The sequence below is a fragment of the Melozone crissalis genome, unplaced genomic scaffold, assembly GCF_028551555.1.
Source record: "Melozone crissalis strain CALT ecotype California unplaced genomic scaffold, PUWL_Pcris_2 ptg000014l_1, whole genome shotgun sequence".
NCBI classification, from domain to species: Eukaryota; Metazoa; Chordata; class Aves; order Passeriformes; family Passerellidae; genus Melozone; species Melozone crissalis.
In genome coordinates, this window is record NW_026535792.1 from 263,621 (window position 1) to 286,256 (window position 22,636).

Genomic DNA, 22,636 nt, shown 5'->3' on the forward strand with positions numbered 1-22,636 from the left:
CCCCTAACAGCTTCACCCAGAAGCAGGTCCGTGCAGATGCTCCTCAGAGGTATGTCATTTCATAAGACACAGCTCAGGCAGGACAAGCTTCCACACTGCAGTTTGCTTCATCCTCATGCTGTACTACAGCCCTGCTGAGAACCAAGCAGGTGCCTCCAACTGCCCCGCTCCTTAGCACGGACCCATCTGTCACCAGAGGCAACCACAGCCTGGTGGGCAAGCTGCATCAGGTCATCTCCATCGCACAGCCTGCGCATCAGGCAGCAGAAGTTTCCATTCTGCTCTCCTGCTGTCACCCAGCTGAGGGGGCCCAGGGTGCAGAATGGGACACAGAGCATCTGTGTGACCCACTGTTGCCCTCTTGGAGGTTTGTACTCTCCCAAAGATTTGCCTCGCACCAGGATCTGTATTACCTGCATATTCCACGCAGTAACCCCAGAAGGCACTTCCTCACCTGTAGTTGCTCTGGTTTCTTCAACTTCAACTTTCCTGTCTTGTAACCATCATATTTCTCAAATAATTCAAAGAACCTGAACAGACAAAAAAGAATGCTGATCCATTTTCTGCTGTTTCATAACACAAGGAGGGTCATTCCCACATGTGCCTTCAGTCTCTATTCTTCAGGGAGAACCAGCAGGTTGCTGGCTCTTCCCTGTGCTTCAGAAATTCTGAAAAAACAAGTGTTTTTCAAAATACAACCAGTAAGCAGATACTAGCTTCCCATTTAGTGAGGCACTTCCCTTTTCAGCACCTACCACACCTTCATTCTCCCTTCCAGTGCTCACACAAAAGGTGTCAGGATCCTTGTGGGGAAAGGGGGCTCTCTCAACTGGTCAGAAAGCATTTGCTTGGATGGGCCATGAAAAACACTGCCTCCTATGCACTCAGCCCTCTGCTCCTGCTTCTGGTTTAGAGAATAGGCCCTCATCCTTTTCCAGGAGCAGAGCACTTTTTCCCCTTGGCTCTTACCGGGGATGTTTCACTTCCATCTTCATTTTCTGCTTCGGGGTGCGGTCTCCATGACGGATGACTGCAATAACGCAGCGAAGCTCCATCCTGGGGAAAGGCAAAGAGGACAAATGTGCCATTACACTCCAGAACTGCCACCAGGAAGGAGCTTCCCATTGCTCATTCAGTTCCATTCTTCTGACACCTGCTTTCCTCAGCAGGGCTAGAATTTCTCCCAGCCTAAACCAGACACAAGTGCCACAGCTGCAGAGGGAGTCAGAGCTCTGCAGTCACTGCTGAGGTGAGGGGTTTCATACCGGTGTACAAGTACGCTAAGGATCACAAAGAAACTTTTGCCTTTGATCTTTTAGCCTTATGTGCTAGAAAACCAGTAAGGCCAAAGGTATCAAATGAGGGGCTGCCAAGCATATTGGTAATGATGAATGTTTCAACTAAGTGTTTCCACCTATTTCACTGGTAGCTCAACATGCACTTTCTCCATGTAGCAGCCAGCTACAGCATCTGTCCTGATCTGTTTCCTGTCCTGATGAAGAATTTGGACTCTGAAAGCCATGCAAGCAGTTTCTGTTATTTCTTCAGTTACTGCTCATCTGCATTCATCAAACCTACAACTATTCTCCAACCTATCACAACTTCCACATGCATAGCTAAGCCTTTCCACGGGCATTTCAGGGTTGCAAGCAGCACAGCAGCTGGAAGATGCCATGCCGCTAGTGGTGTCAGGCCCTTGGACAGGGTTTGTCACACTTTGTCCCTCACACTGGCATCCTTTTGAGAAGACAGCAGGTACTCACATGGTGCCTGAAGTAGTGGGGACAATGGGGATGTCTTCTGCCTCTGTTGGGATGGACCAGGGGATATGAAACTGGGGAGCCAACTCCCTCATGATTATATTTCTGGAAGAAATCAAAATACAACACTCACAAGAAAATCCATTCCCTTAGTTCTCCACCTCCTCCTTAGCAGTCCTGCTGAAAGATGTGAAGGGAGCCACAGAATTTCCCCTCACTTTCATTGCAGAGGCACCTACCACACTGTGCGCTAGTTAGGGCACCCCAAAGGGGTACCAGTTTTCCCCACATCACCAATACCACAACTGGGCTCAGCATGCAATGAAAAGTCCTGGAAGATCTAGATATATATCTAGCTGTAGACAAAGACAGCTAATGCCATTGCAGGCAGGAGCTCCAGGGCTTGAAAATAACCTGTTCCTCCAAGAGCCAAGCTTTCACCTGCTGAGCAAGTGACTCGCATGAACCACTGACAGACTTCTCTGACATACTGACCAAGACTCCATATTTCATTTTACTTTGCTGTGAGTTACCTTACCACCTTATCAAAACTCAGATTGCTCATACCCAAGGATTTTGGCACAGTCATCATAATACTTCATGGAGTTCTTCACAAAGCTGAAGCCATTCACATCACAAACAAAGGAGTGGCCGTTGGCCCGCAGGAGGTCGAAGCCACACACGGTTTGCTGCAGGAGGAAGCAGAGGACAGGGCACTTGGACACGCAGGAAGGAAGCAGAGGGGGACAGCAGCGACCCTGCCAGCAGGGCATGCACAGACCCAGCCAACGCTGCCCAGCTCAGCCCTGCTGATGCTACAGCCATCCTCCAGTCCATGCCCACCTCACGAGCCTACAACAAGTGTGAAGACATGCTGTTAGTCAGCCCTTTACCCCCTTACTGCTGAGCCAAAGGCCCTAACCACAAACCCCCAGAGGAAGCCATCAGGGCCAACCCCCGACTTCCCAGAGCTCTAAGGACCTGAAATAGAGCAGCTCCTGGATATCCTGCTCTTCCTTTGAGATCCAATAATTTTGAACCAGATTGACAAGCATGGACAAGAAGTGCAGTAGGCAAATACACCCATCACTAAATGGAAAAGGCTACAAGGTAGAAAAGAGACCAAATCTGCATCAGCCCAACCACACGGGCTGCCAGATGGAGCAGGAACAAGGAGTCCAGTGCTTCTTCCACTGATACTGCTGAACATGTCATGGAACCATACCTAGACTCTTACTCACTCTACCCAACTCTAAAATAAAACATCAATTTGCACCAGAGCCATATTAAAAAAACCCAAGAACTAAAAAAACCAAAACCAGACAAACAAAAAGCCAACAAACAGAAGAACCAAACACAAGTACCAAAACACAAAAAAGAAAAAAAACCCCAAGAAAATAAGACCAAATTTTCCACATAAACAAAAGCAGGAAATAAGTCAAGACAGGATGAGCACAGGTCAGACAGGGAGCATGCTCAGGATTCAGTATTGAATGCTCAGATGTATGTGGGGCACCAGGCACCGACCAGCCCAAAGGGCATTTGCTGCAGGCCCTCTTGCCTTCCCAGTCACCTCTGCCCAGCAAAGTGCCACAGCCAGCAGGACCAACAACTGGCACCAGGCATGGAGGATTGCCGTGCCTGAGACATGCCACGATGACAAGTTTTAATCCCAATCCTGACACATATCAGACCTTTGTGGAGTCCTGCTTGCACAGGAAAGAAAATACAGACCTTAAAGGCTACGCAGACTTTACGGGCAACGAGTTTCTCCATGGCAGTCAGCATGACCGGGTAGCGAATCTCCTTCCCCTCGCTGTCCCGCTCCACCTTCCCGTCCAAAGCAGGGGATTTGCGAGCCTCTGCATGGGCATAGTCCGGCCCCACGGTGTACACCTGCAATGGGAGCGAGCGCACCTGACACAGCCACCACCACTAGCTGCAGCTTCCAGCAGGTATTCCTGCTGCAGACACAGAAAAGGAGATGAGATGGTCTCACACATTCCTCCTGGCGTGATTCACAGAGCACCCGCTCCCCACTTTGGGGGTCAAACTGCGCAGCCAGCACCTCAAAGCCTGAACACACATTCCACAGCCTATGCAGGACTAAGCACAGCAGCTGAACTTTCAGCTCCCCCAAGCCTGACAAAGGAAGGCACCATGCCAGGCTTTTCCTCACCTTTACATCAGTGCCATCCGTAGGCATGAACTCCTCATAAATGTAGGAGCCTGTCTTCCTCACGCTGCTCTCTGGGGAGTACACACTGCTCCGGCTTCCAATCTGAAAGCACAGAATAAACACCTCAGGGAAGAGCACGGGGATCCTTCTCTTAGATGGAAGCAGAAAAGCAGAAGTTTCATCCCATAAGTAGGGAATTTAGCAGACTTAATGGATCAGCATCTCAGGCTCCCCAGATGTTACAGCACACTTATTTATGAAGGACAAAAGACACCAGAATGCAGGCAGCAGGTATGTCATTTTCCAGGTTTTAAAGAGGAGAAAAGCTATTATAGACCATTAATTTGTCTCCAATCACTTCAAGGACATGGAACAAAAAAAAGTGAAAAAATACTACAAGGTAAGGAGCCTAACTAACATGCAAATGAAAATAAATTATAACAGGTGATAATTTCATTTCCTTCTACAACCATGACTGATTTTATATACATCAAGGATAATGTTGTTGTTTTCATCTGTAGTAAGGCTTTGGATACAGACTCAAGAGGCATACCTGTATCTTACCTAAGGGAACAATCATTTTAGGTTTATTCATGCCAGATGTGTATCTGATTGGAAAAAAATACATCACACCTATTACTGTTCACTGGAAAAGTGGGGAACATGAGTAAGGGCAGATTTCCTGTGAAATCTAGGAATAAATGCTGCTTTTATCACGTGTGCAAGCTACAGTAAATGGGAAGGGCAAGAATGATGTTAAATGAAAGGAATGTAGGTTTTTAGAAAAATTCATCGTGATAAACCCAGGAGAAATCAGCATGCAATTCAGAAAGGGACACAGTGCTCCATGACTACAGGATAAATGTCACCAAGAGGATGGGGAAGGTGAAGTCAGCACTACCACTAAAATATGTCCTTTTGAGGTTCCCAGGTAGATGCACTTGAACTCAAAGTTCCAAGAAGGTCTGAAGTTCCCCCACACAAAACCCTCCTTTGCCCTTCCCCTGCCCCAACATTCCCTCCTGAAGCCACACGAGCCTCAGATCTGCTGGTTCCAACATCAGCCCTGGAGACCCCTCCTCACCTTGCGGAAGAGCCGCTGGCTGCCCCCACCTGCTGATGTCGGGTAGTAAATATACACATTGTGGTCTTCAGCACTGACTGGCTTCTCTACAAATGGCTTTGGGAACACAGCTCCGTTTACCTCCACGTGGTCCTCTCCTTCCACCAAGTTGCACTCTGAAGACAAAGCACAGCAGCAGCACATCGGGAAAGGTGACACAGTCCCAGTGCAGAGCCACAGCCCCTTCCAGGCCCATCAGTCGGTTCTGCTGCTGGGACCTTTGCCCATGAGAAAAACCCGGGAGACTTAGGAGCCAGACCTCTTTGAGGACTGCCAGTATCTGTCCTCTGCAGACTATCCTAAACAGCAGAGCCTGGGGAAATGGCTTTCAGCAGAAGTTGGACACTGACCTTCTGGTCGGTCAGGATCTCGATTGAGCACAGCATAGCGGGGCAGGTCTATTCCCTCTTCCTGAAGGATCCGATACACTTCACGCCTGTGGAGGACACAAGAGCATCAGAAGAGTTTGGAAGGTCCTCAGTACACACCAAGGGAAAGACTTCACTCCCACTGATGAGAAACACAGTCAGATGAACACAAATAAGCATCAAGACTGCAGGTACTTGTAGCATATGCTCTCTGGCCAAGTCTTACAGGCTAAAGGGTTTGCTGTAGTCCTGCTCTGGACACAGATGGCCCACAGTAAATTTCTACCTGGCCTAAACATGGATGCTCAATTATTAGCATGTGCCCAAAGCACAGCAGCACACCCAGTACACACCACCTGCCCAGACCCCTCCTGTTGGAGAGTGCCCTGTCATGCCAAGCTGTCCAGTGCCCAGGCCTGGCAGAAGCAGCAGGAGCCTTCTTTCACCTTGTGCCAAGGGGCAGATCCCAGTTCTTTCACTAGTTACACCTTGGGATGCCTGCCAGCACCCACATAACACTGCTCACCACCCCAAAGACAGGGCAGGAGGTTTAGGATCTGTTAGGAGCCCTACTCACACACGGCCAAAGCAGCCTGCCTATAAGGGCCCAAGTGCACGGCTGCCAGTGGCCTCTACCAACAGAGGACTGAGAAACCTCACGTGTCTGAACAACACAGGTTCCACAGATTCTGACCCAACCTTGCTCCCAATTTCTGACCCAGAGTCCCATCTCACCATTCGGCTCTCCTGCTTAGAGACTAGTCTTTTTGCTTTAGTCGTGGCAGCCTTGTTCTGTGAGAACTCTTCCACTCCCTACATCCCAGCCACTCCTTACAGGACATTTACACCAGAAAACAAAGCATGATTTTATATGGTCTCAATGGTTTTACCCTCAAAGCCGTTCACCTCCACGCTTTGGAGAAACCCCAAAAAGCCACTGCTAAGGTCCCCTTCCTCCTCATCTCACTCCTTTGTGACCAGAAAAATTAGAATTCCACAGCATGCTGAGAAGAATCAGAGGAAGAGGGAAGGGGCTTTAGTGTCTCACAGACACCCACCTGTCCTGGATGTAATACTGCATATCAAGGTCGTTGATCAGAAATGGTTTGCACAGCTTGGCATAAGCAACTGCCTTATCCAGAGGGAATCCTGAAATACAGGGTGAAGACAGAGGGGAGAGCTGAAAGGAAAATCCCTTGCCCACAGCTCAAGCAGGCTAAGGACTGCTAGAGATGTGTTACCTTTGGAGTGGAAGGATATCAGGCAGTCACAAGAGGGCCAGTTTTCTACCGGTTCATTCAGAATAACATCTTCCCCCATGATCACCACTGTGATGTACTCAAACTTACACAGACGTTCCAGAATCTGTGTCATGGGCTTTGACTTGGACTTTTTGGTCATGGCACAGATTCCCACCACGATCTGCCGTTCCGGAGGCTGACAGAGAGGAAGACAGAGATCGGTTTAGTAGCATTTAATATAACACTGAATAGGGGCCAAAAGCAGACAGGAGCTAGAGATCATTTTTTCTGCATCCTGCTCCTGGAGGTTATAGAAAAAATGAATGTTTCCTCTCTGCAGAGACACCTTTGCCCTTTTCACACATGCCAGAGTTTTCCCCAAAAATTTCCCTGGTGAAACAGAAAGACTTACAGGAGTGTGAGGTTAAGTCTCTAGAACAAAGGAATCCGCTAGTTTTCTCAAATCAGATCTGCAAGCAAAAAAGCTGGATTTCCCGAGGCAGTGAGTATAGCAGCATGATGTAATGTGTCCTGTCATCAATGCCACTGCCGTGTCCCCTGCAGTCCCAACTACCTGCAGCCCCAGCAGTAACCATGCAAAACCTGGCTGAGACCCAGGGATCCCACACAGGTGCTCCAGCCCAGAATGCTGGGACCCCCTTACCGACTCCTCCTCTTCGTCATCTTCAAAGAAATCAGTTTCGTCTGTCTTCATGTTTGATCCCAGAAATTCTGTCTCATCATCTCTGGAACCAAGAACAAACCTGGGAGCAGAGTTCTCTCCCTCACTGGAGGTCGTCAGGGACGACATTGCAGCTTTGGTGGGCGACCATCCCGCTCTGGAATCACAGAGTGCAAAAGGGAGAGGGGTCAAAGGCAGCTGCACGGTGAAGCAAACCATGTGGGGAGGGCAGGGACTGAGCCAGCATGAGGGAACCCAGGGACAGTGCTGCCCAGCACAAAAACGGGGAACAAGAAGACATTCTCAGGGTGGGAGGGGATTTGGAATTCTGGATCAATTTAGATAAGCAGCTCCACTTTGCAATTAACCCCCTCGCACTGGGAAAGCGTTACCACCAGCACTGAAATCATGTAACCCTTACAATGATGCATGTCCAACCGCTGCCTAAATCATGGACAGGGGACACTCTTGCAGACTCATATGCCCAACAACATCAACTGGGACTCCAGAAGTCAGGATAAAGCTCAGGTCAGTGACAGTGATTTTCCAATTGCCAATTTTCATCCTTTCAGCTCAAGAAGACCTACAGTAACAGACAGAACAGTTTGAGAGGTGAAGGAGTTTGCAGGGAGGAGGAAAAACAAGTGAAAACTCTATGGCAGGGAAAGACGACACAGAGGGAGCATCAGCAACAGTTTGGGTTACAGGTCAGGATGTCTGGGTTTGCAAGCTGCCACAGAAACACAGAATACACCAAGTTGGAAGGGATCCATCAAGACTGAGTCCAGCTCCTGGCCCTGCGCAGACATCTCAAAAACCCCACCATGTGCCAGAGAGCATTGTCCACAGGCTTCTTCAACTTAGACAGGCTTAGTGCTGTGACCAGTGCAGAATGGAACAATCACCTCCTTTGACCAGCTGCTGAATACATGCTATGAGTTAGAAACACCAGGAAAGGATCATGTCCTCCAGTGCCACCTACAAGAGCAGCCCTGCCTGCCTCAGAGGAGACAGAGTCCGAACACACCATTCAAGTGACCTATCCATGCCAAGGACACAGCTGTTCACCGTTGGCCTAAGCTCCACCCAGCATCAAGCAGGTGTCTTTCACTGTGCTTTTCCTTATTATAAAGTAGCCAAAAGCATTCCTCCTGCATAAGGATCCACTGGGGGAGCAGACATCGACCCAACAGAAACCACACAAGGGGACACAGCAAGCCTGGACTTTGTACATACCACACCAAGGACGTCCTCCTCCATCCCAGCCCCATGCACCGAGCCCAGTGCTGCTGCTGCCACAAAACCCTCAAAGCACAGCACACACCTGGCACTGACACACCTGGAGCAGCACGAGTCAGAGCTGGTACTCACCATCGGTGCTCGCTGCTAGTGGGAGGAACAGGGCTGGCAGACCAGGCTCTAGAGGCATTTACTGTGCACTCCACATAGCCCTGCTATCTCCAGAGGACAAGAGTAGCATTCCCACCATACTCAGGAACTGTTCTCATGCCTGTGTCCTGCTGCCTCAGCATACCAGTGCAGAATGAACCCCTGGCAGGTATACCATCAGCTTGAAGGCTGATGATTTAATGAAGTGAAGCAAACCAAGCAAAAGGAGGAAGAGGGTTATTTTCTCCAATCCTTAATCTCCCCTCTCTCCTGGAAAAAAAACAGATAAGCAGCAGGAAAACCTTTGCCCCAAGAACTCAGAAAGCAACAACTTCTCTATATTCCTCCTCCTACCCCACGGACAAAGCCTCTTCCTTGCTCTGTAGCTCTGTTTCAAGGCCGTGACACATCATACTCACATCAAGTAAAAACTCAGAGCCTCACTGAAGCTGACAGCCACTGATAGCACAGGTGTGCCCATGATGTTAATAAGGAAAGCCTCATGATTTCAGGTGTGAGGGGAGGGTTAACTGGAACCTTCTTCTAGTTTTTCTTAAAAGTACATTCCTTACCATAGACTTATACCAAGCAACTACAGACTCTTGATGAACAGAACTTTTAGCTACAGGCACAACTAAGGCATTAAAAACTCAGACTGTGGCTCTTAAATGGACACAGGCGAGCGGAGTTCTATTCTGGTATCTAAGGACAGTGACAGGAAGTTTGCCCACCATACCTGAGCCAGCTCTAGTGTTGAACTGGCACGGGGCCCACATGCCAGCAGGGTGGCAATGCCATCACAGAACCCTTACAGGCTCCTGCACAGCACACAGCCCACACTTCTCACACAGGAGAAAGTACATGCCAGTCGCTACACACGGAGACTTTCCTGCTGCACTTGCAAGAAGGGCAGCTGTGATCTGCTGCACAGTCATACCAAAGGTTACCAAATTACCCCATCAGCAATCCAAATCTGCTGACACACAACCCTAAATGGAGCCACAGACCTTGCCTCTGATGGCCTGGGACTGTTTCAGCTCCCTAGACTGCCCTGTATTAGAGATAAGAAACTACATAGGAAATTGTTTTCCTGTTCCCCAGCAGATCATTCTGGTGCTGTTCAGATAAGGTTGCTAATAGTGTAAAGAAATTCTTCGTGCCCTGCTTCTGAGGTACCAGGCATTTAAGGTGAGAATATGTGATTAGGTCTTGTATTTTGTACTCAGTGCGGCATTAACCAATCAAAGAGTGGGCTTGCACGTCAGGGTTTTGTTTCATTTCATTTTTTAAACACAAGGTGCAGATGCAGGTGCAGTGCCTGTAGTGCTGGGCTGACAGACAGGAACATGACTTATACCACTACCAGTGGCAGGAATTTGGGATTACCCTGGCAAGCAAAAAGCCTGCAAGCATGATCCAACTTAGAGACCCACAGCCTAGCCAAGCCAGGTCAAGTACATGCAGGATCACGACTTCTAAAAATACACATAGCTGGCATTTTAAAACACTTATGCTGGCATTGTCTTGTAGAACTATCTGAAACCACTGATGGCCCTACAACCAACCAACCAGACCAAAAAAACCAACCCTGAAAGCTTAGGCCCTGAGCAGTGAAGCACCTTTGCATGCATGACCACTAATACACCTCTGCATGACCAGTGACACACGGAGAGTTACTTCCACTGTTACAAGGGCTGTTTGCATTAAGGTTAATTCCATACTTTAAAATGGTGAAAGCTGTGCTCCTCTCATGGGCCCTTTATTGCTTCAGAACAGAAACATCACCTATCCTAGGGCTAATAATTAAAACTATTTGGACACGGTGTATCAGGGAAATCCCTCTGTTCTGGTAATACAGGCGTGTTCACAGCCAGGCAGGCGCAGCGGGGCTCAGCGGATGCCAGCAGCGCTGCCGGGGAGCCGAACGCCCCGCGGGCTGCGAGCGCGGAGGGCGGAGCGGCGGCAGCCCCGGGCAGCCCCTCGGTTTGCCCCGCACACCGAGCGGTGCGTGCCGCGCACGGCGGCGAGGCCCCGCCGCGTCCGACGCTGCTCGTAACGAAATATTTAATCACGCTCGTGGGACCTGTAGAGCGTGAAATTCCTCAGCACCGGGAACTCCTCCGACACGGCCGCTATCACTGAGGGTTTACTGCGGGGGGCTGCTGCCGCTCTACCCCGCGCACACCGTGGCGGCTTCACAAACACCGGCCCGCCAGGCTCGGGAGAGACAGCGGCCCCGGAGAGCGGGGCAGAGGCACAGGCGGGAGCGAGGACCGGGCCCGGAGAGCGGCGCGACCTCAAGCAGCCCCGCAAAGGGCGAGCCGCCGCTGCCCGGAGAGCGGGCAGGCACCAGCCCCGCGCCGGCACGCACAGGCCCCGAGCGGCCTGGACGAGCCTGGCCCGCCGCTGCCGCGCCGCCCGAGGCCGGACCCGGGCCCGGCGGGCACAGGCGAGCGGCGGCGAGCCGGGGAGGCGGCACGGGACCGGGCCGCGTCTCGCCGTGGAGCCGCCGCTGCCGCCCACCTGGCGCTCCCCGACAGCCGCCGACAAACGGGGCCCAGCAGCGGCGCGATCGGCCGCCCTACCCCTCCCCGCCTTGCGCTTTGCTTCGCTTCGCTCCCCGACCCGGCCCCGGCCCTGGCCCCTCGGCCGCCCCTGCCCCCCCGGCGGCAGCAGGGGGCGCCACGCCAGGCGCCGCCATTTCGCTCCGCTCACCTGCGGCCTCCGAGCGCACCCTGCGCTGCGGGCTCTGCCGCCGGCCAATCACCATCTGCTGACGGCCGCAGGCAGCCAATCGGCGCGGAGGAGGCGGGCCGGCCGGGACGCGAGCGGGCACGACATGGCGCCGCCTGGCGGTGTCTGCGGGAGATGCAGCGCGGCCGGGCGCACGTGGGCGCGGGCCCCACGCCGGGCCCGTGCTGTAACGGTAGGCGCGCGCCTGCACCGGGGGGACAGGCGGCCGCAGCGGCCGTACCGGGCTGGGCGCACGGTTCTACTGGGCGGCCGCTTCCCGTGTCCCAGAGCAGCGCAAGTCTGCGCCAACAGCTCCCGTCCCTCGGGGTTCTGCGGTAGCGAACGCAGCGCACTTCCGGGGCCCACCGGTGCGGCCCCGTCGGTGTGGCGGGCACTGCGGGAGGGCTGGTGACCGGCGAGAACAGGCCCCCCGACCCTCCGACCCATCGCGGGCCGCATCCCGTCGAGGAGCCGCGGTCGCCGCTCCCGGCTTCAGGTGGACGAACTTTGACCCGGCGGCGCCGACCCGCCCCAGGGCGCGGCGAGGGGCTCCGAGGAGTGGGTCCCGCTGCGGAGCCGGCCGGTCTCGGCGCAGCCGCCCCTCCGGCGCTGTCCGGCGAGCGGTGCTGAAAGCGGCGGCAGCCTCGATGGGGCGGGGCGGGGCGGGGCAGCCAAGCAGGTGGCGGTGCCGCTAGGCCCCCCCGTGCCCCGCCGGCTCCCCGCCCCCGCGCGCCCCGCCGCCGCTCCCGTTCCCATTCCCATTCCCGTTCCCATTCCCCTCACGTCCGCTGCCCGCCCCGGCGCGCTTGCTCCGCCGCTCCGACATGGCCAGCACCTTCGCCCGCGCTCTCTCCTCTCGCCGCTCCGCCGGCCTCCTGGCCATGGTGGGCGCCGGCTCTCTCGCCGCCGGCTTCCTACTCGCCCGGGACTCGGTCAGCGCGGGCGACCGTCAGCGTCGGCGATACCCGCCCAGGTAATGCGCGCGGGCGGCGAGGGCGCACGGGCGGGGACGATCCCTGCGGCACCGGCACCGGCACCGGGGGCAGGCGCGGCGGCCGCCCCCCGACTCGAGCCTGGGCGGCGGGTCCCGGGGCAGCTCGTGGGGACGGCGCGATGGACGCTGCTCGTCCATGGCGGGAAGGACCGGGAGGCCCTGAACCGGCCCCGGGGCCCCGGGCCGGGAGGGGGACGGAGCGGCCGCAGGGGCTCAGCCGCGTTGGATGGATCAACCTCGGGCTGCTGGTCAGCGGCCCCGCCGGCCCCCGAGGCGCACAAGGACAGCGGCACAGCCGCGGGCCGGGTGCGGTCCCGCAGGGAGCAGGGAGCGCGGGTCCCGGCTCTGCGGGGTTCCTCGGGAGTGCCGCGGCCTCCTTGGCGGGACCCGCGCCGGCAGGGGCTGTGAGGCTGCGGGGGCCGCCCGGGCACATTCCCGTGTCCGGGGGTTGGCTCGGGGCGCTGCGGTCCGGGCAGGGAGCCCCGAGCTGCCAGCTGCCCTGGGTGGTCCCAGAGTACCAGGACGAGCCGCTGCAGCCGGGGACATGGGGGAGCAGGAGGGGACAAATGCTTGACAGTACGATTGGGGTCCCGGGGGACTTCCCGGGATGGCCGGAGGGCAGAGATTGGGGTTGTTTGGGAGACAGCAGTGCTGGGACCGCCAGTGCCGGTGGGGACATACCCCAGGCTCGGCCCAAGAGAAGCCAGGGAGACTTTGCCAATGTCCTGCTAGGAACGGGATGGAGCAAAGGGTCCATTTTGTCCTGCTGGCAGAACACCGAGGATTTCTAACTGTGGGAGCTGGTGTCAGAGCAGCCCCTGGCCCGACCTCATCTGGCTGTACCAGCCTTCCCACGTGCCTCCCTTTGGGACAGGGACTCCTCTATTGAAAAGAAAAGCTTTGCTGGCAGGTCCTGCCTCTTCCCTCTCTGGGCCAGTTTTTAAAGGGAGAGCTGGAGGGGCCTGTGGATGCTGAGCAAACAGCCCCATGTGTGGATTTTGGATGACAATGAGATGCGCGGTCAGGAGTTGTGGGAGGTGGGCACAGGGTTGAGCTGGGCCAAGTGGGCGCATACACAGCCACAGGCTGGCTTAGGGGTGCTTTTGAGGTAATGCTGGCTCTGCAAGAGCCCTGGCTCTATTTGCACACCCAGCGCCTGATCCCTTAAGCCAGATAAGTGTCGCAGCTGCAGCACAATGCTAAGGTTCAAGCTCTAGACCAGAAGCTTTCACATCACTCCCCTCCAAATGGCTCTTTGTTGCCCCAGGAAGCCCACGAGGGCCAAGTGCCTCACATTCTCACGGTTCCACTCTCCATGGCTTGCCATGGCAAGTGGGGTGGAGGAGACAGAGGCTGGTCCTGCCCAGTGTTTGTGCTGCCAGCCCTGAGGACCATGGAGCAGCACGGTGCCACACAGGACTGGGCACAGTAACTACCTGTGCCTCACAAGGGCAAGGGCCAGAAGGGGAGAGGGATGTGGTGGCCACCAGCCTGTCCTTGTGCTGGCAACAGCTGCTTGGCTTAGCACATCCTAGAGGCAGGCCAGGAAAAGGAGGAGTGAGTTTTCCTGCCCATCCCAACACCAGCAGAGACTGTGCACAGGGAAGGAACGGGGTGGGAAGGAGGCAGCACGTTGCTGCTCCGAACACCAGCAGCTGCTGCCATCCCTGCACCAAATGCCGACAGTCAGAGCGGTGTGTTGCTGTGCTGCATTGCAGACTGGGAACCCTGGGCATGTGGAGGGCTCGCAAGGAGCTGGCACTGGGGCTCTGGCAAGCTGCGTTGGGCTACAGAAAGTCGGAGACAGAAATTGACTGAGTTAATAGAATTACAAAGGCCGGATGTTATTGATTATTTACGTCCCAAGAGGGGGGTGTTTTCCAGCTTTCCGAACAACTGCAGAGACACAGACATAGGTCAGGAGGGGATGAAGTCAAGGCGAGGCTGTGGCTGAGAAGCTCTAAAATGAGCCTCCTGGGGGGTTCTGTTCAGATAGGAATGGTTTTGTGACAGTGATGACACTTGAAAAGCACCTGGATGGAACCCTAGGAGTGAGCTGCAATCCCTCACTCGGCAGCTGACTTGCCGGAGGATTTTGCCCCTCCAATCTCTAAGTTAAAAACCGAGAGACATTGGCGGCAGCCCTGAGGGGTCTGAGCAACAGTCTGCAGCCTCCTTTCAGAGACCCTGTGGTACGGATGGCCACGCTGGGAGGGCACAGGCACTGCCACCCCTGCCTTCTGCCAGGGGGGTCCTGTGACAGGCACGGCCTGTCACTGGGCCACCACGATGGGGCTCCCTGCAAAGCCCCTCCAGGCAAAGCCCAAGCCCCTTCCTCCCTGCGTAAGCAAGCCTCGTGCTTGGCTGCCTGCCAGCTGCCAGCTCCATGCCATGACACAGGCTCTGCTGCTCACCCCACACACCCCCACACCTCTCCAGAGGCCACGGGTGCCTGCGACTGCCTGGGCTCCTCAGGCTGGTGATGCCAGGAAGGGACTGCAGCTGCCACATTAGAGGTGAAGAGCTGTGGGGAGGTGCAGGTGGTCGTCACTTGTGGAGAAGCTGCCCAGTCAGTGGACAATGGAGCAATAATCCCTGCTGGCTGCTGAGCAGCTCTGCTCGGGGTCAGGCACCTGCCGGCTCAAGGGCACAGAGGGCAGCTGCAGCCCGAGGTCAGGGGCAGGACGGCAGGCTGAGGTGAGCACAGGACAGCGTGGGCGCCAGTGCTGAGCTGCACTCCTGGCACACATCCACGCTCCAGCCTCTGCAGCTGGGCAGGAGCCACAGTACACAGAACCGTGCAATCATGGAGTCACTGGGCTTGGAAAAGACTTTTAAGATATGGAAAAGACTTTTAAGATATCGCTCAGTGCTGTGGCACAAAACAAAATTTTTGTGGGAACAAAATAGATGGTGCTGAAATGGTCATAATTTTAAAACCAGCCTTGGGGACCAAAACCAAGGGGTCAAAGCAGCCTGGGTGCAGCATCATCCTGACACTATGCCAGAGGACTCGTGGACACCCTGAGCACATGGTGGGAGCGTGGTGCCACTGCCAGAGCCCTCCAGTGCCAGCCTGGACACAGCCTCCCCCAGCAGCTCTGTGGCACCACGGCGAGCACAGCGCCAGGTGCTCAGGACCTTCACCCCAGCATTACCCAGCTGCTCCTGGCAACACCCATCCGAGTTCAGGTGCTCTAGAAAAGCTGAAGAGAGGTTGCCCCAGTTTGCTGGCTGTGGTCTGGGGCTGTTTGGGGTGGGTGCGCTCCAACCAGGTGCTCAGTCAGCTCTGCAGCAGGCACAGCACCTGCAGGCAGGAGCCTGGAGTCCCACGGTTTGCATGCTGAGCCCCTCAGGGAAGGTGTAGACAGCTGTGGCAGACAGCATGCTTCAACCCGTAGCATTCTCCTGCCTGCTGGGAGTAAGCTGGCTTTCCTTGGGGACCTCTACTGCTCCTGGGCATCCTCTGTGACACAGAAAGCACAGCAAGTGGTCCCGGCATGCCCAGCAGCATGACCATGCTGGAGCAGTGGAGGAACCTGCCCAAGGGTCCCATTCTGATCAGCAAATGCCTTTTTTACAAGCGTGTCACTCAGGGGAGACAGTGGCCAGCAGACGACAGGGGCAGAAGCAGTGAGGGAGGCCAGGGCAGACTGCATCCCATGCATGGCACGTCAGCCTCTTGTCTGGATCATTTCAACAGGGCACAGGTGTGTGTGTGGGCTGGGAGCAGCCCTCAGCCCCCTCAACCCTGGGATCAGTTCTTGTCTGGAGCAAATGCCTCCTTCTGCTGGTCCAGGCAGCAGTGCTAGTGCTTCCCCACACAATGCACTGGGAGCCCTAGCTCCCTTTGTTTCTGCACAGCACAGGAAGCCATGAGCAGTAGCCAAGCTGTGGGCGAAGGGCCACATTCCTTGGCCTGCAGACACAGGGGAGGAGGCAGTGGCAGCCACGGGGCTCTGCATTGCAGCACAGGATTGGTGCTGGCAGCACAGCCGATGCCCAGGGTGAGCACTCAGCCCAAGCGCAGGAGCGAGCACAGGGGGTGCCAGGACTCGCTGCTAGTGCTGATGCCTGACTTGCTGCCAACGACCAGACCTATGCCAGCCCAGGCACCTTTCCTCCCACATGGACTCCCAGCCCAAGCTATGTCACCCTCAAAGCAGCATCTCTCAGAAGGGCGTCCCCAGGAATGCAGGACCCCCTCCAGCCACCAGTGTGGTCTCCTGGGCTGACAAGGGCCAGCCCCGTCCCACTAAGGTGAGTGGAGGCACCCTCCAGAGAGATTGGCCAAGGCCAGCGGGTCCTGCCCTGCCAATTTCCCTGTGAGTGCAGAACAAGTACAAAGTCTGTCTAAAGTGGGAATGAGGTCAAGAGACAGCCTCCCTCTAAGCTGATTAGAGGAAAGCATCCCCCTAATACAATAAACTGCACTGGGACTGTGCTGTTCCCACTGGCTGCAGATCAGGGTCAGCCAATCTCCTGCCCCACAGCATCCGGGGGGGCAGGGGTCCAAGGGTCAAGCAAGCCAGGACCCTGCAGACTGCATGTCCTCCCTCCCCTGCCCACTGCATCAGCAGACCAGGAGCAGCCTCGTTCCATTTGAGCTGGCATCAGGGCAGCCCCAGGGAGGACAAGGGGAGTGGGACCCCACTCTGCAGCCCAGCTGCCCTGGCAGCTCAGTGTGGGGATGGGCTCACGTGGCCCCACTGCTCACCCAGCAGGTTCTCCCGCTCTGGGGCCCTGCTATGTGTTTGATAAGGAGCCGCTCCCTAAGGACTGGTCCAGATTTGCCTGTGGACTCTTGTCTTGGTTCAGTGGCAGCCCTGGGTTTGGCCTCTCCCTGCCCTTGCCCTGCAAGGCCTGTAACTCCCTCCCTGCTCCCAGTTGCTGTGGATAAGCAGAGTATTTGACTCCTCCCTGAGCTCCCCTGCCCACACCTGCACCAAGAGTCTCTGTGGAGCACAGGCACAAGTGCTGGGGTCCCCTGGCCCCAAAGAACTCCTTGGTGTCTCCTCTCACAGCGCTGAGTACCCCGACCTGCGGAAGCACAACAACTGCATGGCCAGCAACCTGACACCAGCCATCTACGCCAGGCTCTGTGACAAGGCAACCCCAAATGGCTGGACCTTGGACCAGTGCATTCAGACTGGCGTCGACAACCCTGGCCATCCCTTCATCAAGACTGTGGGCATTGTAGCTGGTGATGAGGAGACCTATGAGGTAAGTGGCAGCCAGAGCCTTGCCTGCAGCATCCAGAGGAATCCCAGTACCCATGGTACAACCAGCAGCCTGGGTCATTACTGCCCACCTCCTCTCGCCCAGTCTGAGCAGCTGGAGAGGCCCCTGGAAAGCCTCCATGTGCTCCTGCAGGACACAGGGCTCTTTTGGAGCAGCTGTTGCTGGAGCCCTGCAGCCTCCTGCTCCACTTGCCCTGTGGATTGCCGTTGCACTGCAGGACACACTGTCCCCCATACTGGCAGCGTGGCCCTGCCAGGCTTGTGGCAGGGGCTTCATGGAGCCCTGGGTCGGCTGTACATTGTCCCACTTGTTTGCAGGTGTTTGCCGACCTGTTTGACCCTGTGATTCAGGAGCGGCACAACGGATACAACCCCCGCACCATGAAGCACGTCACAGACCTGGATTGCACAAAGGTGCAGAAGCTGGACAGCGGTGCTGCACGGGGTGTCCTTCCTTGGGCCTTGGGGTCGGGCCCTGACAGCCCCGGGCCGCCCATGAACAGCCTGTGGCTCCTGTCTGTTCCAGATAAAGTTTGGCCAGTTTGATGAGCGCTACGTGCTCTCGTCCCGGGTGCGGACCGGGCGCAGCATCCGCGGCCTGAGCCTGCCGCCGGCCTGCACCCGCGCCGAGAGACGCGAGGTGGAGAAGGTGGCCGTGGACGCCCTGAGCGGCCTCACCGGGGACCTGGCGGGCCGCTACTACCGCCTCAGCGAGATGACCGAGTCGGAGCAGCAGCAGCTCATTGACGTGAGTCAGCGCAGCTCCCCAGCAGCCCCCCGGGTGCATGCAGAGCAGGACCCCTTCCTGGCACTGCCTCTCTGGCAGCTTGCATCCTCTTTTTACAGCTCTGCTGTCTTCAACCGGGAGCCCTGCCCTAGCAAGGCAGCCCGACAACACAGTGCTGCTCAGCCCTCGTGAGCCAGGAGCTCCCCAAACTGAGCCCCAGCAGCTCATGGCCGCCTCTGACTCTTGCCTCCATTTCCCTGCCCATGCCCAGAGGAAAGCAGTCTTGTTGCACTCAGCTGGTGCCCCACCAGCCCCTGGCACAGGGTGGGCTGTGCACCGGCAACCTTCTGCCTCCCAGGCCAGGAAGGCAAGCCCCTGGGTGCCCTGCCTGGGAGAGCTGTGGTGAATCTCCTGCATGGCAGATGGGACCAGTACGACAGGGAGTACTGGAACAAGTGAGGGTGCCCTGGCTCCAGCCATGCAGCCTGGGTGAGCCCATGAACTCTGCCTCCCTCCAGGACCACTTCCTCTTTGACAAGCCGGTGTCCCCGCTCCTGACAGCAGCAGGAATGGCTCGGGACTGGCCTGACGCCCGAGGGATCTGGTGAGGTTCTGCCCTGGCACTGGGCAGCAGGGCAGAAATGGGGGGGACGCACTGCTCCATCCATCTCAGCCCTGCCACCCACGTTTCCCCTGTTTGCCACACCACAGACCCTAGCACATGGCACCAGTGCCCCTGGGCCGTGCTCACCATGGGTTCTGTGGCCTCACCTGGGAGCTCCGTGCATCACTGTCAGCAGTCTACTGTTCCCTACATAAACACAGCACTGTACTGGCAAGAGGGACTGTGGAGCCAGTGCCAGCTGTGAATCCTGCCTGCTCTCACCATCCTGCAGCACCTTGCACTCTAAGGCTGCCAAAAACCTCTGATTGCCTTCTGCTCCCTGGGCAATCCCCAGCACTCCTCCTGGCTTCTGCACACTCTATGTGACACCAAACCTGCCCTGCCACAGCCGCATCTCACTGCTCCCTCCCAGCATCTTTGCACAGCCATGCAACATCCCACGCTCCTGCAGAGCAACAGCCGGCACACTCGTCCGCCCATGCCACCCTCGCTGACGCTGTGCCTTCACATGGAAAATATCTCCAGGGCACAGACGGTTCCCAGCTTCAGCTGCACCTAGCCCAGCCCTCCAGAGCACGCTCCATGCCTCACAAGCCCCCTCCCAGTGCCTGCATGGTGCAGGAGCCGTGCTCCCGTCTCCAGTCCAGGCTGGGTCACCACCATGCTGGCACCCACCTGTGCCCAGGGCACTGGAGACAGCTCCCATCAGCAGCAGTGATACATGTGCATGGGCACTGGCCCGTCTCCAGGAGCATCCCCGGCTGCCCAGACTGGTGCATTCAGCACGTGGGAACCAAGGGCAGCACTGGTAGCACAGTGGCAGGGGCCGAAGGGGCACAGTTGAGTGGGCAGAGGGTCTCTGCAAGCTGCCAGCACAGCCTAACACTGCCCTGTCCCTAGGCACAACCACCAGAAGACCTTCTTGATCTGGATCAATGAGGAGGACCACACACGTATCATCTCCATGGAGAAGGGGGGCAACATGAAGCGCGTTTTTGAGCGGTTCTGCCGGGGCCTAAAGGAGGTGAGTGTCAGCTTCTGCTGTGCCAGCCTCATAAACAGGCAAAGAGGGGCAAGCAGAGCTCCTGTGGTGCTGGCCCTCTGCTGGGCGATCCTTGGCCAGGGCTGAGTGACTGCTTGTGCCTCTGACTCAGGTGGAGCGGCTAATCCAGGAGCGAGGCTGGGAGTTCATGTGGAACGAGCGGCTGGGTTACATCCTGACCTGCCCCTCTAACCTGGGCACGGGGCTGCGAGCAGGCGTCCACATCAAGCTGCCACTGCTCAGCAAGGTATTACCACGGCCAGTTTTGTGGTGAGCCAGGCTGGGACTGTGGGGAGCTCAGCCACAAAGGTGCAGGACAGCATGGGACCCAGCCCTGGGCCACACTCAGGTTCCCCTAGGAGGTGTGGGGTCCAGCCCCTGCCTGCATTCCTAGCCAGGGAGGCCTGGGTCTGCTTAGGGCAGCACTCCGGTAGGGCTGGAGACCCACTGACAGGAGCCTGTGAGCAGCAGGGGCCCGCACCAGGGAGCATTCGGCCACAGAGCCCTGACTCCCCTGTTGCTGGTCCTGCTGAGCACTGACACTTTCTCTGGGCACCAGGACAGCCGCTTCCCTAAGATCCTAGAGAACCTCCGGCTACAGAAGCGTGGGACGGGTGGTGTGGACACTGCAGCCAAAGGCTGCGTCTTTGACATCTCCAACCTGGACCGTCTGGGGAAGTCAGAGGTGGGTGCCAGATAGAGCTGGGGAGGGAGGTTCTGGAATGTGTCTGCATGAGGGGCCCACGGTGCCCATGCAGCCCCAGGGCCGTGTGCTGGGGCCAGCATGTGGGTGCTGGGAGTGGCAGTGCCTGCCCTGCATGCAGCAGGAGTGGCCAAGTGGTGTGGCTCCCAGGATGGTCCCTCAGTCACCACATCTGTGCTTGTGCAGGTGGAACTGGTGCAGCTGGTGATCGATGGTGTGAACTACCTGATAGACTGTGAGCGGCGGCTGGAGAAGGGGCAGGACATCCGCATCCCGCCGCCGCTGCCGCAGTTCCGGCACTGAGCGGGACCACGGCAGCGCTCTGGGACCCAGGTCCCCCTTAGCTTGTGCGATCTCTGTGCCCAGCATGTGCTGCATCCTGTAACCCACAATGCGTCAGGTCAGACCCCATAAACGTGCGCTGCTGTAGCTGTGGCTCCGGCTTCTTCTTACTCCAGCACTCAGCACCCCACTGACCTCCCAGCCCCGTCCCCCTGCAGAGGCACCGCTCGGGTTTCCCCTCCATCACAAGGCTTCACAATCACCACACATGTGCTCTGAACGCCCTGCCCCATCCCATCCACCCCGGCCACCTCCCAGCTGGTATCAGGAGCAGTGCAGCAGGGCCAGGAAGAACTGCATGGCCTCAGGTCCCACACCGAGCAGCACACTCTGGAATGTCTGTGGCAAATGAAGGCACTCCAGTGGGAAATGTGTCTTGAGCACCCAGGCAGTAGGAGAGCAGGAGCCAGTGGGCCCCATGGTCCTCAGGATCCTGGATGGGCTGCAGCCAGCCTACTTGGGATGGGCAGTGCCTGCACCAGGATCTCAAGGGCATGGCACCCTTGCTGTCCTGGAGCAGGTCCTGGAGCACAGGCTGCAGGAAAGAGCAACATTGCACTGCCTGTGCAATCTGCACCTTCCCTCAGAGCTTCTTGCTCAATGTCCCATAGCAGGTTTGTGGCAGGCTTGCTACAAGGATAAGGATGCAGGGACAAAGAGGAGTCTTCACTCTGAGCCATAGCTCTGACCCCCAATCCGGGGGCTGGCCGGTCCCAGCCACTGGTGGCTGAGCAGAGCACATGCCCCAGTCAGTGACCGGAGCGGGTGTCAGTGCTGGGAGTCGTTCCCTGTGCCCGCGCAGTAGCGAGGAACGGCTCTAGAGCGGAGGGAGCAGAACCGGCCCTCGAGCAAGCATCTCCCCGCGGCGGCTGCGCTCCCGGAGGCCCGTGCTCACTCACTGGGGTTGGGGTACCGCAGGACCAGCAGAAGCAGCATCCCCGGGCTGGCAAGGAAAGCAGCCATTCCTGCGTCTTACGGGCAGTAGGAGCGAGCGAGAGGTCCCGCAGTGCTCGCTCCGGCAACTCCCGCAGTACGGCCCCAGAGCCCGGCTCCAGCCCCCGCCGCTCTCGCGTTCGCTACGGCTCCCAGCCTTCCTCCGACACCGGCAGCCCCAGAGACCCCCGTCCCGCAGACCGCCGAGACAACTTGTGACACACCTGATACCTCTCCGGCACGGGACCCTGCCCGGTCCCTGCCCGCTCACCCCGCTGCGGCCGCCGGGGCTGGACGCCAGACGGAGCCGACTGTCGCTGGCCTCGGTTCTGGGCGCTAATTCGAGGCCGGCGCCAGCCCCACCACCGCAAAGGATGCCGAGCTTGCGCATTATTGATGACGGGAACCCGGCACGGGCGGAGGCAGCCGGGCGGCAGGGCACTGCCCGGGGCCGCGGACACCGCCTGGGGCCGCGGACACCGCCCGGCCCCGCCGCCTCACGCCGGCCGGAGGAGCGGCCCGGGCGGCGGGCAGCGCCCCCTGGCGGCCCCGGGC

General features: G+C 57.2%; 2 protein-coding genes across 4 annotated transcripts in view; one reads left to right on the top strand and one right to left on the bottom strand.

Moving 5' to 3' along the window:
• The window catches only part of PPIP5K1 (diphosphoinositol pentakisphosphate kinase 1), a 42,650-nt gene extending 31,149 nt beyond the window's left edge, over positions 1-11,501 (bottom strand). Inside the window, exons 1-14 of one of the 3 annotated variants that reach the window (XM_054273111.1) lie at positions 11,458-11,478; positions 8,725-8,931; positions 7,775-7,936; positions 7,336-7,510; positions 6,672-6,867; positions 6,489-6,579; positions 5,413-5,498; positions 5,024-5,178; positions 3,940-4,041; positions 3,495-3,656; positions 2,328-2,449; positions 1,764-1,865; positions 970-1,056; positions 455-530 (exon numbers count right to left, since the gene is read on the bottom strand). In XM_054273111.1, the coding sequence (XP_054129086.1) occupies positions 455-530; positions 970-1,056; positions 1,764-1,865; positions 2,328-2,449; positions 3,495-3,656; positions 3,940-4,041; positions 5,024-5,178; positions 5,413-5,498; positions 6,489-6,579; positions 6,672-6,867; positions 7,336-7,482 (1,326 nt within the window). In that variant the 5' untranslated portion in view covers positions 7,483-7,510; positions 7,775-7,936; positions 8,725-8,931; positions 11,458-11,478. Of the gene's footprint in view, positions 1-454; positions 531-969; positions 1,057-1,763; positions 1,866-2,327; positions 2,450-3,494; positions 3,657-3,939; positions 4,042-5,023; positions 5,179-5,412; positions 5,499-6,488; positions 6,580-6,671; positions 6,868-7,335; positions 7,511-7,774; positions 8,696-8,724; positions 8,932-11,457 lie in introns of those variants that run through there. The other 2 variants (XM_054273112.1, XM_054273110.1) reach the window with 2 other exon arrangements.
• A 651-nt stretch (positions 11,502-12,152) lies between these two features.
• Positions 12,153-21,235, top strand: CKMT1A (creatine kinase, mitochondrial 1A). The gene is made up of 9 exons (XM_054272871.1): positions 12,153-12,448; positions 17,494-17,692; positions 18,028-18,123; positions 18,236-18,457; positions 18,955-19,040; positions 19,962-20,085; positions 20,216-20,350; positions 20,663-20,788; positions 20,993-21,235. The coding sequence occupies exons 1-9, from the start codon at positions 12,300-12,302 to the stop codon at positions 21,107-21,109; spliced, it is 1,254 nt and encodes a 417-aa protein (XP_054128846.1). The 5' UTR covers positions 12,153-12,299; the 3' UTR covers positions 21,110-21,235.
• The last annotated feature ends 1,401 nt before the right edge of the window (positions 21,236-22,636 follow it).

What these genes read in the sequence shown, in the direction of transcription:
- CKMT1A (XM_054272871.1), top strand. Translation starts at nt 12,300, where the DNA reads ATGGCCAGCACCTTCGCCCGCGCTCTCTCCTCTCGCCGCTCCGCCGGC. An exon ending in CAGACCTGGATTGCACAAAG is followed by an intron (nt 18,124 to 18,235) that starts GTGCAGAAGCTG and finishes TGTCTGTTCCAG; the next exon opens with ATAAAGTTTGGCCAGTTTGA. An exon ending in CCTGACGCCCGAGGGATCTG is followed by an intron (nt 19,041 to 19,961) that starts GTGAGGTTCTGC and finishes CCCTGTCCCTAG; the next exon opens with GCACAACCACCAGAAGACCT.